At 39.4% G+C, this 11740-nt stretch overlaps 2 protein-coding genes across 3 annotated transcripts in view; one reads left to right on the top strand and one right to left on the bottom strand.

Annotated features, from left to right (window-relative positions):
* Window positions 1-1752, bottom strand: part of SHROOM3 (shroom family member 3) — a 303549-nt gene extending 301797 nt beyond the window's left edge. Inside the window, exons 1-2 of the mRNA XM_019805421.2 lie at window positions 1525-1752; window positions 806-1242 (exon numbers count right to left, since the gene is read on the bottom strand). Of these exons, the coding sequence (XP_019660980.1) occupies window positions 806-970 (165 nt within the window). The 5' untranslated portion in view covers window positions 971-1242; window positions 1525-1752. The remainder of the gene's footprint in view (window positions 1-805; window positions 1243-1524) is intronic.
* Window positions 1753-11416: 9664 nt separating this feature from the next.
* The window catches only part of CCDC158 (coiled-coil domain containing 158), an 86775-nt gene continuing 86451 nt past the window's right edge, over window positions 11417-11740 (top strand). The window contains exon 1 of one of the 2 annotated variants that reach the window (XM_034671659.1): window positions 11417-11485. The gene's annotated coding sequence lies outside the window, so the exon portion shown is untranslated. The remainder of the gene's footprint in view (window positions 11486-11740) is intronic. The other variant, XM_034671658.1, reaches the window with a different exon arrangement.

The following is an 11740-nucleotide window of genomic DNA, read 5'->3' on the forward strand; positions in this document are numbered from 1 at the left end:
GTAAAAGGCATTTGTGTTCTATTGTTTTAGACTGATAATATTCTGAAATTTTAAAAGAAATTTTTGTAATCTCTCTTAATCTCTGTAGTTGAAGAGAAAAGCAGAAATACTAAGACTAATATATAAAAAGGATTCATTCAGTGGGTATACCTAATCATACCAAAGAAAGAACTGAGGCATGTTGCAGATGACTAAGGTTTAAAAATTGGTTTAAATACATACATACAGAAAAGAGGCAGAAATGGAGTTTTGCATTTGCTTTATACACAAAATTGATTTACCTCTACTTTCTGAGAGTGCAAAAAGCAATAAATAATATTTATGTAATCAATTATTCCAGAATTATAAAGAAATTCTAAAATATTCTGGAATGCTAGACATTTTTTCACTGTACAGGAGAAAGAGCAGATATTTTTCTAGTTATATGCTAAATAAAGGCACACATTCCTAAGCATATACCATGTCACCCCCTTCACCGTGTTGTTAATCTTTAATCTGATTTATAACTGAAGAGATCATGTGGTAGCTGCTTTTACACTATTTCATTCACAAAAAGAGATTATCCATTGAGCAAGCACATTTGTCCCCAGGATTTCATAGACTAACTGAGCTACACACATTTTTTTCTTTCAAACGCCAAGCCATACAAAATATTTCCAGATATAATCTGCAAGGTATGCAGCAGCAAATTAAGCAATATTCAGGCAATCCCCGGTATTACGGTTGCATTTTTGACAGATCTGACCGAAGTTTTAAAGTTGAAAAAGCAATGTCAATAAAGACAAGGTTACAAAAAGAAACATACCTTAGAGATGATTAATGGTTCCCCGTACTCCAGGCCACCTTTCAAAGTAAAGCCCCAGGGAGCTCCTCCCTGCAGGAACGCTTCCAGATAAATGTACCTGCCTTTGGGGGTCCTGTTAGGGCTTAGTGCGGCAGGAGTCTCCTCGAAGTCCTCTGTGGTCCTCATTGCACCCAACACATGATCCTTCGAGTTAAATTTTAAATGCCTGAAGCAGAGCAGGGCTTCTATTCATAGCACCTTATTCCATCCTTCAGGATACTTGCCGGCCAAAGAGTGGTTTTGAGAAGCGAATTCTTCCAGACGTAAAAAAGTTCTTCGGAGCTTAACTCCAAGATGTTGACCCAGGAGGATTTTTCACTTCAGCATTTCTGAATGTAAATTCTCCTCCTGGGATTCCGGGATCTCACGGAAGCCCCGCAGTGCTATATATCTCCCCACTCCGTTTGGAAAACAAAAAACAAAAAGAACAACTTCTTTCTATGCCACTCTCAAAACCGCTTTTATTTCACTCACACACACACACCCCCGAAACTTTTTTCTGTATATTTTACAGAGAAAATTAAAATAATCTTATAATATAGCAAGAGAATTGCAAAATCTCAAGCGAATACCTAATTTCTGATTGATTATCAACCCTTTCTTCCTCTCCGAGTGAAATTTACCATTACAATAGCCTCCCCTCTCCCCAGAAGTAGCTTTAAAAGAAAGAAAGCACTTACTATGCTTCTGCTTGCTTCAGAATTTTCTAACGTGTCCCAAAGAGACAGAGCCGCTGTGCTAAAACTTTTTGCTTATGTTTCTCAGCAATAACTTCATGCTGTGTTTCTTGCAAAAAAAAAATAATAATAAAAAGTTTTTGCAGGATGGAGGGGAAAATGGGGGGGGGGGAAAGCATGGTAAATTAATCCTCAGTGGAACAGAAACATCCAGGAGGCAGCTGAGTTCATTCCTTGGTATTCTCAGTGATGGTCAGCGACCGCTGCTGCTACTTGCCTCCTCTGAGAGAAAGAGCAAGGAAGTGAGAGGAAAATGGATTAAGGCAAATAGAGGCACCGCAACCTTTCTGCCCAGCAAGCACCGCTATGCAAAATGCAGTTCGGCACAAGAACTCGCCCAATCCATGCGGTCTTACAGCCGATAAAACGTAGAAAGTTGAAAATAACATACAGATGGCTAATTGCCAAGCAGTAATTAGATAGAATAGCCCCCATCTTGTACCAATTAAAGCGGGACCCCTGGGGGTGAGACACAGGCGTTGGCATTTTTTAAAACTCTGGGCAATTCTGCTCTGTCGCCACGTTGGAGGAGAAGTGCCCTAAGCGGTTTCAGTAAACAGTTAAGGGACAAGGGCACAAGGGCTTTATTTTTTGTTGTTAGAAGAAAATACCAAGTGTCGTATATAGGACCAGCGTCTCATCTTAAAATTTGACTCTCCCATCAAATTTCTGCTTGTTTGACTCCAAACAAACAGGAAGCAGGCTTTCTTCTATATTTTAATTGTCATCGACTCCAAGACTGTTCTCTAGTCCTTAAATGAGAAGAAATATACTTAATGCCTGGCAAGTAAGAGGTACTCACAGCTGAATGTTATTCTAATTTTAGGTTATCAATAGAATTTTGTAATAATGTTATATGAAATTTAACATTACTGCTTTTTATTAAAAATGTGAACAGTGCAAGATAACTATACATTTTACAAAGAGGGTCAACCATTAAGTCATTGGAACAATTTAGAATTATTTCCAAGGGATATGTTTGCTAAAACTTCTGTTTAAAAGTATGTAGTAATGTGAATTATGTTGGAACTTAAGGCTAAAAATTACTGTGGGTTTTGATATCAATTTAATTTGAATGTACTTATAATTAACGAAAATATAATAGAGAAGCAGACATAGTATGCAAATAAGTCCAGACGATATTTAATGTATAACATATAAGTATTATTTGATGTTCAATACTAACTTCATCTGAAGGGCTCAACAACAAAAAAAACAGTGCAATCTCATTTCTATGTCATGATCGTACTTTAGTGGAAACATGGAGTATACCAAATGAAAGTACACGGCAAATATTGTCTGATTCTTAATAGTAACTGATGCAATCTTTATTGCTGCTTCCTTTTACAGCTTAATATATAAATTAAGAATAAAAGGAGAAACATTGGCTTTTCTTTCACTTGATTATTCAAAGTGTGTGTGTGTACAGTTAGGGTCCTAGGTAAATGAATATTTTTTTCCTGAAAATTATTTTTTGTGGCACTTATGATCTTACTCCTAATTCATTTGGTAAAAAAATGACATTTTACACCATCAACATTTAATATTAAAAGTAATGAAGCCGAAAACAAAATCAAAGAAAAAAAAAGGCAAGCAATGAAGAATACAACTAGGTGCTTATAGACTGGTGAAACCTCTATCTTATATTATTGTCAAAAATATTTAGGACCTAAATATTTGATGAAAATTGATATATAATCTGAAAAAAAAAGTCAAAATTCCTTTGGTAGACATGTAGTATAGCAACTGATGTATCAGTTAGAATACCTTTTTCTCCCATCTTCCATTGCTCAGAGTCAACGAATGTATCCTTGCTTTTGGAGGTAAGCACATAGAGGCCATGAAAAGGTTAAATGATCTGTCGGGAGTCATCCCCCAAACAGCAGGAGTGGGCATAAAAGTGAAATCTTCAGACACTTAGGAAAGGCATCTCAGTTTAAGGTAGGTCTTTTGCATAATTTATGGCAAAAAGACAACTTTCTGTATGGCCAGCATTGCTAATTCATAGGAAGAACTTCTGCTAGGGTGTGTGATTTGGACCCAAACTCTAATTAGAGAATGAAATTAGAACCTCCCCATTCCTACCCCTGGAGAGAGAAACAGCCCTATTGTCTCAAGATGCTGACAGTGGAAAGGACAGGATTCTAATGGAGAACAGGGTAGTTTTCTTTCTAAATCTTTGGCTTCGGCTTCAGGCTTTCAGAAGAGGGGCTTGCTTTTGTCTGCGCAGTATCCCTCTGCGGAGCCACTCCTTCACCTATCCCGTGGTGCTGGTGGGCTGACCCTGTTCCCAGGCTCCAGGGGTGGACATATGATCCAGGCATCAACTGCCCTTTGGCTCAGATGACTGGCATATGGAGGGGCATGTGACTCAAGCTTGGCCAATGTAATAACTAGAAATTTTCCTAGAGCTATCGAAAAGGGATATTCCCTCCTATGGGATTGCTAACCTGGTAGGTACAGTCCTGGAGTTGCTGGAGGTCTGTCTCTGCCATCAGAAGGCTGAGAAGGAAAACAACACCTAGGAAATCAGTTCAGGATTCGGAAAGAGTGTTTTGGCGATACCACTTGAGGCCTGCACCCAACTATACCTCATCGAAGCCAGCAATTCTCGAAACTCTTGGTGTCAGGACCAGTTTACACTCTTAAAAATTATTGAGGACTTCAAAGAAATGTTGTTTACGTGTGTTATATCAGTATTTACTATATTAGAGAATTAAAAGAGGGGTGCCTGGGTGGCTCAGTCGTTAAGCGTCTGCCTTCGGCTCAGGGCATGATCCCGGTGTTCTGGGATCGAGCCCCACATCAGGCTCCTCTGCTATGAGCCTGCTTCTTCCTCTCCCACTCCCCCTGCTTGTGTTCCCTCTCTCGCTGGCTGTCTCTATCTCTGTCAAATAAATAAATAAATAAAATCTTTAAAAAAAAATTAAAAGAGAGAAGAACAGTTAACATATCTATTAATCACTTAAAAATAGAAAAGCCATCATATATTAAACTGACAAACATATTTTATGGAAAATAACTATATTTTCTCAAACAAAAAAAAAATCACTGAGAAGCATGAATTTGTTCTACATATTTGCAAATCTCCTTAATGGCAGTTTAGTAGAAGACAGCCGGATCCGACGATCCACTTCTGCGTTCTATCTGTTTGATATCACAAGTCATGTAGCCTCTGGAAAACTCTACTACACACTTGTGAAAGAACAAGCAGACAAAGGCAAACAGCGTCCTAGTTACCATGAAAATGATTTTGACTTATGAACCCCGAAGGGCCTCAGGGACTCCTTGAGGCCCCCACCCCACACTCTGAGAATTGCTGCCTTCACCAGATACAGCTGTTCCTGAAGCCACCACACTTCTAGTTATAAGAGATCATAAACACCTGTTTATTTATCCTTTAAACAGCCGGAGTTGGGGTTCTGCTCCCTGCAGCTGAAAGAGTTCTAAGCGAGACACAATGAAATCCTTCGTGGTTCTTCCTAGTACGGGAGAAAGTTTAAGGAAGCAGTCTCAAAGACGCAGCTGTCAATCTTATTTTCTCTCTTTCTACTGCTTCCCTTCTTCCTTCTTCCTCTAACTTAGAGTTACTCTTTTTTAAAAAATCAAATTGGCTTTCTTCAACAATTCATTAACAGGGCAGCAACCTGTCTAGGGAGTAGAAAGGAGCTCCCAGAACTACTCCTATTTTTAACCAAATCCTTTCTTCATGATAAATAGATTCAGCACAGCTCACAACTTCACTTTCTGTCTCCACATGAAAAATTCCCACCGTTGGTAATTGAGTGCATGTTGCTGTGTTACTCTGAGCATGGCCCCAGGGGAAAAATATTTCCATCATATTGATTCTCCCATTTGCCTGGCATCCCTATACTAAACACTTTTAAATGTCATTTGCCTAAATCACTGTTTTGACTCAGAAACCATGCATCACTCTATTTGTTAACATCCTTTAAAGAAAAACTAATTTATTCATTTCAAAATTCTCATATCTGGATTTTAATTTTTCACAGTTAATGTTTAATGTTTTTATCTTCATCTTCGCTAGCATTTTAAATATGACTTTTAACTTACTGGATTCTTTTAATGCTTCTGAATTTAACATTGCCAAGATTGAAAATGCCACTAGATTATCTCTGAAAATAAAGTAGGAGTGACACCTAGTGGCTCTTTGGGCTCACTAAGTAATCTTTAAGGTAACTGTAGATAATAAATCAGAGGTTTGGAAGGTTATGTAGTCTTTCTTAGAAAGGGCATCTCAGAATTAGCCCAAATAGACAAAACCCAGCCTTATTTTAAAGTTTTCAGAATCTTTAGGCAATCTTTCAACGGCAAAAAGAGTCATCTCTTTGTGTCTCTCCTTCTTAAAATTAAGGACGACTTTCCCAGAAGACCTCCCTTCACCTTTAACTGCCAAGAAAACTCCCCTGAAAACAGTCACTCGGAAGAGAAATGAAAGCCCAAAGAGGAGTTTAAAATAACTGGGATCTCTCCACTAGAACTTCCCTTGAGGCAGAGCCATGGCTTTGGAGAATGTTGAGTTGAATACTCGAGCACAACTGAGACTCTCCGAGAAAGGAGCAAGGAGAGATGGACGTTGTGTACACAACTTACAGCATCTGCTTCACCAACTCTCCTAACAGTGATTGCAAAACTATCAAAACACAATCAATTTAAATCTTTTGGGAATGATCAAAATGTTCTGTGTCTCAACCAAGGTGATAGTTTCAGAGGTGTGTATATCTATCAAAACATAGATTGGTACACTTTCGATGGATACAATGTATTAAATGGAAATTATACCTCAAAAAAGTTCGTTTTTAAAATCTCAAGGACCCAGTCAACAGATGGATGGACAAACAAAATGTGGCTTAAACATACAACGGAATATTATCCAGCGTTAAAATAGGAGGAAATTCTGGAACATACTGCAAGGTGGATGGGCCCAGGAGACATTATGTTAAGGGAAATAAGACAGACACAGAAGGACAAATACTATGAAACTCCATGTATTTGGGGTACCTAGAGTAGTCAAATTCATAGAGCATGGAATGGTGGTTGCCAGAGCCTGGAGAAAGGGGAATGGGGAGTTAGTGTTTAGTGGGTACAGAGTTCCGTCTGCAAAGATGAAAGAGTTCTGGAGAGGGATGGTGGTGATGGTTGTAAACAATGTCAATATACTTAATGCCAGGGAACTGTATACTTAAATATGGTTAAAGTGGGGCACCTGGGTGTCTCAGTCAGTTGAGCGTCTGACTCTTGGTCTCAGCCCAGGTCTTGATCTCAGGGTCGTGGGTCTGAGCCCTGCACTTAAAAAATAAATAATAGGGGCACCTGGGTGGCACAGTCATTAAGCGTCTGCCTTGGGCTCAGGGTGTGATCCCAGCGTTGTGGGATCGAGCCCCACATCAGGCTTCTCCACTGGGAGCCTGCTTCTTCCTCTCCCACTCCCCCTGCTTGTGCTCCCTCTCTCACTGGCTGTCTCTGTCAAATAAATAAATAAAATCTTTTAAATAAATAATAAATAATAAATACATAAATAAAAGCTGGTAGAAATATATCCATACACTTATTTTATTTCTTAGATAAGAAGTAAAAGATCTTAATATACTCAGCAGAAACACTGGATGGTTACACTAAAGGGTATAGTTCTTCTTTCCTCTGGGAGAAACAAAGACAACTTCAAAGACACTGGTGATGACGGTGATTGGCCTCAACGGCAGAAACACAGGCTAGAGGAGAAAAGATGATCTGCCTTTATTTTATTTCCTATTTGACATCTATCTCCTACTTCTACTCCTTTTTTTCAATCTTCTATAAAAAAACAAACAAACTCAAGAGCTTGTATATTTTGTTTTAAAAAACTCATTTCAGTATTGAAATAGAGAGTGACCAGGGCACCTGGGTGGCTCACTCGGTTAAGCATGTGACTCCTGATTTCAGCTCAGGTCATGATCTCAGGGTCCTGGGATTAAGCCCCACGTCAGGCTCCACACTCAGCAGGGAATCTGCTTGGGATTCTCTCTCTCCCTTTTCCTCTGCCCCTCCCCCTACTTGTTTTCACTGTCTCTCAAATAAATAAAATCTTTAAAAAAAAAAAAAGTGACCACAGATTAACCTTCTAGGTAGGTGGAAATACTCTACATTTGATTGGAGAGATTGATATTCGGTATATACATTTCTCAAAAGTCATTAATCTGCACATTTAAAATGAATGAATTCTATTGTACACAAAGTATACCTCAATAAAGTTGATTTTTTAAAAAGATTATTTGAGAGAGAGAAAGAAAGATTGAGTGCGGGGAGGGGGTGGTGCAGACGGAAAGGGAGAGAGGAAGTCCCAAGCAGACTCCCCGCTGACTGCAGAGCGTGCTGCGGGGCTCAAACCCAGAACCCTGAGATCATGACCAGAGCTGAAATCAAGAGTCAGATGTTTAACCAACTGAGCCACCCAGGTGTGCCCCTTAATAGAGTTGATTTTAAAACCCTCAATCAACTCTAAAGAGCAGAAACTTCCCTGCACTTAGGATGGTATATGAAAGTCTTCTTTTACAGCTAGTTTCAAAAGAAACCTCAAATTAGAAATTACTCACCTCCTTAATCTACTCTGCTGGGAAATGTTCCTAGAAATCTACTCACATCTATTCCCCGGAAGCAGGTGGGTCTTCCCTCCTCTGTTTAAATTTCCATCTATCCCACACTCCCTCTTGCTTGCTTCCACAGTACTTAACCCCTTCTAATATGTTAACTAGATCATCATGATTATTTATGACGTGTCTCTCGCAACTAGAATGTTAAGTTCCATGCAGGCAAGGTTTGGTCTGTTTTGTTCACTGATGTTCCTGGTATGCAGTTGGTGTTTAATAAATATTTGCTGAATGAATTCAAGCTTTCTGATTAAACATATTTCTTATGTTCTGAAGAATGTCGGAACATTAACAATATGGTCTTCAATATTTTATACCCTATCAACTTGCAAAAATTATTGGAGCTCATTTGCCATTTACTTCCTCTCCACTGTATATTGAGTCAATTCTATATGTCCACATTGTACCAGGCACTGGGGAAATAGTCCGTCAGATGAGACTTAACATAGAAAATCTTAAACCATAATCAGGAAGGGAAAATACCTACACTAAAAATCCAAGCTACTCTGTCATGCCGGTCTAGCATTACATTTAGTTTTGAAGATCTTTGGCTAAGATCTTTAAGTTCAAAGTCATAAAGGAAACACAATGATTTAAAAAAAATTATATAATCTACACTATATATTTTTAACTATCATTTATTTACAAAACTGGTTGTGTTTTAGGAAACAAGATCTTTTTTTAAACTAAGCAAATCATGAATTAAATTTTAAGTGACCTACATATGTGTCATGATTATGATGTATGAAGTGCTTTTCTCATACAATTTTAAAAAATGTTTTTGTACTAAGATGAAGTTGATTTTGTAGAATCATAGTTCTTTTTTTTTTAGTTAGAAAAATGTCTTGCAATAATTTCTACATCTAACATTTGCAGATGAAAGTACTAATATTCTAAAAGGTTAAATGGCTTGCCTAAGGTTATATAGTTAGTGTCAAAACTTAGACCCGATCTGGGTTCCTTACCCCTGAACCATACTTGAATCAACCCACCCTTCTTAATTGTACCTCGGAAAGGCCAGGAGCCATTTGCATTGACAACAATAAGAAGGATACCGGCTCCTTGAAGGCAGAGACTGGAGCTTCTTTATAAACCAGCACCTCCCCTCCCCCAATGCCCAGCCAGGGTCTGGTCCAGAGTAGGAACCCAATGAAGGGAGCAAATAACAACCCTGGACCCAGACAGGCACTCTTACTAAAGAGCTCTTGGTGACTTGGTCCCTATATCACTAGGACCCCAACCTTCTCCTGTTGGTGCCCTCTGCTCAGGCCTCACTGGCCTCATGGTTGATTCTCAAATACACCAAGCGTGTGCTTGGGAAGCTCTGTCATGAGGGCTTCTCAGAGCACACTATGAAATGGCACCTGATAAAATCTTCAGCTTTTCATGTTTGCGGGCCTTGCTCCTGGGCCCAAGGTGGAAATGACTCGGGAAAACCTCAAAGCATGGGCACTATTTCTGCCCCACACAACACACAGCACATCTGTTTTGTTAAAAAAATAACCAAAAAAAGAGCATTCCAAACATAAAGATAGGGGGAAAAGAGCCTTCCTGGTTTCCATAAGATTAAAGCCATACAGCCTTGCACATACTAAAACCATAACATAAAGTCTGTCGCTTTCTGGGATGTTCTTTGTCATGATGATCTGCAACTCTTTCTCTGAAGAAAAAAAACCAAACATAACTCTGTACCATGCGTTCTTACCCTGGAGCACTCTCTTCTTTGTGAAGGTGATATATACCAGGCAGCTGGGAATAAAAAAACTCTCTTCCTTTCTCTTTATAATTTTAAAAAACACTTGTTCATTTTGCGTCAACACACACCGCCCTCCCTAATTTCCTTACCCTGTCTCCAGTGCACTTACCATGGTCAGACATATTTGAACTTGTCCCTTTATGCATTGTTCATCTTCCTCTACAAGAATGTAAACTCCATAAGGATAGGGACTTTATCTGGTTCATGGCTCTATTTTCAACACCTTCACATGGCATGTGACAGGTACTTTATGAATATATGGGAAATGGCTGAGTGAATGTTAAAGGAAATCTGGACCCCTTCATCTTTAAATTCTCTATTTTAAAAGCCAAGAAACTCTTTCTTTAATTCAATGTTTAAACATATTGAGAAGTAAAACTGCAAGACACTTCAAAAGCAGAGAATTATATAAGAAAATTCAGTGCACATAATTTTATACATAAATGTGGTTTTAAATGGGTTTTTTTTTAAGTTTATTTTTTTTTAGTAATCTCTACACCCAACGTGAGGCTCGAACTCACCACCCTGAGATCAAGAGCCGCATGCTCCTCTGATTGAGCCAGCCAGGAGCCCCTAGACTGTTTCAAACAGTTCTAATTAACACATTATGTTAATTCAAGACTTCAAAAAGAAAAGAAAAAGGACCTTTCTTAGTTCTTAGGGTCAGGCATACAAATCTAAACAGAAGACACCATTGGAAACCCCATATTAGTAACTAAAATATTTTCTTGCCCTAAGAACACTCATGCCTTGATGGAATAAAAGACAAAAACAAAATAATTAAAAATTGCTTTCTGTGTAGCTACAAAACTTAAAGCATTTACCTGTCCACTTAATACTTGTGTCTTCGTTCTCTATTAAAATACTCAATTCTATAGGTAATATTAAATCTTTCTGGGTCAATAAATGAAATAATTTAAATTACAGGTACGATAAAAAGCAATCTTTAGTGGCACCTGATACTATTTTATTAAAATCCATAATTACATTAAGTAATGTAGCATTTATTAATATTTCCAATCAATTTAGACAGAAAAAGTTATTTGCCGTAGGTGTCCGTGTAACGTGACTGCTAATAGTATTAACAACACGGGTTGCACCTATCACACTCAGGCCTTTCTGGAGTGGTTCCGTTTGAGCACTAATTTCGGCAGCACTGAAAGGTTTGGGTGTGTAATCATTTGATCCGATAAATTCTATATTAGAGATGACGCCAGAGAGCAACTGAAGCACAGCGGAGGAAACAACTCTCCGTAGGCCAGAGGGTCAGCTATCCTGAGAACACACTTGAACCCTGAAAGCCATTCCAGACAGAGGAGCCGCGTAAGCAGAGGCAGAGCTGAAAAATGTGAATTCTGTTAACTTGAAATGGTCAAATGGGAAATGACAGGGCGGGAGTGGAGAAAGTGCCGGAAGCCAGGCACGGCGAGGATGGGGGCCTCACAGGCCACACGCCAGGGTTGGGCCGGAACCCTTAGAGACACGGGATTTGCGTGGGTCGGTAAGCATTTGAGAAGATTATTTGCGGGACAACTGCGAGAATGGTCTGGGGCCGTTGGGGTGCACGTGTTGGGGGGAACAAGAGTAGGACGGGGAGACCGGTGAGGGGGCTGAAGAAAAAGTGAGAGGCCTTGCGTGACAGAGAGTACAGGTGGAGGCCCGAATCCAGGGTCGGTCCTGGGGCAGGGCTGACCGGGTTTGATGTAAGCAGCCCGCTTAGTCAGGGCTCGTAGTGGAGGCGGTCGGTGGGGGCGGG

The sequence above is a fragment of the Ailuropoda melanoleuca genome, chromosome 11, assembly GCF_002007445.2.
Source record: "Ailuropoda melanoleuca isolate Jingjing chromosome 11, ASM200744v2, whole genome shotgun sequence".
Lineage (NCBI taxonomy): Eukaryota > Metazoa > Chordata > Mammalia > Carnivora > Ursidae > Ailuropoda > Ailuropoda melanoleuca.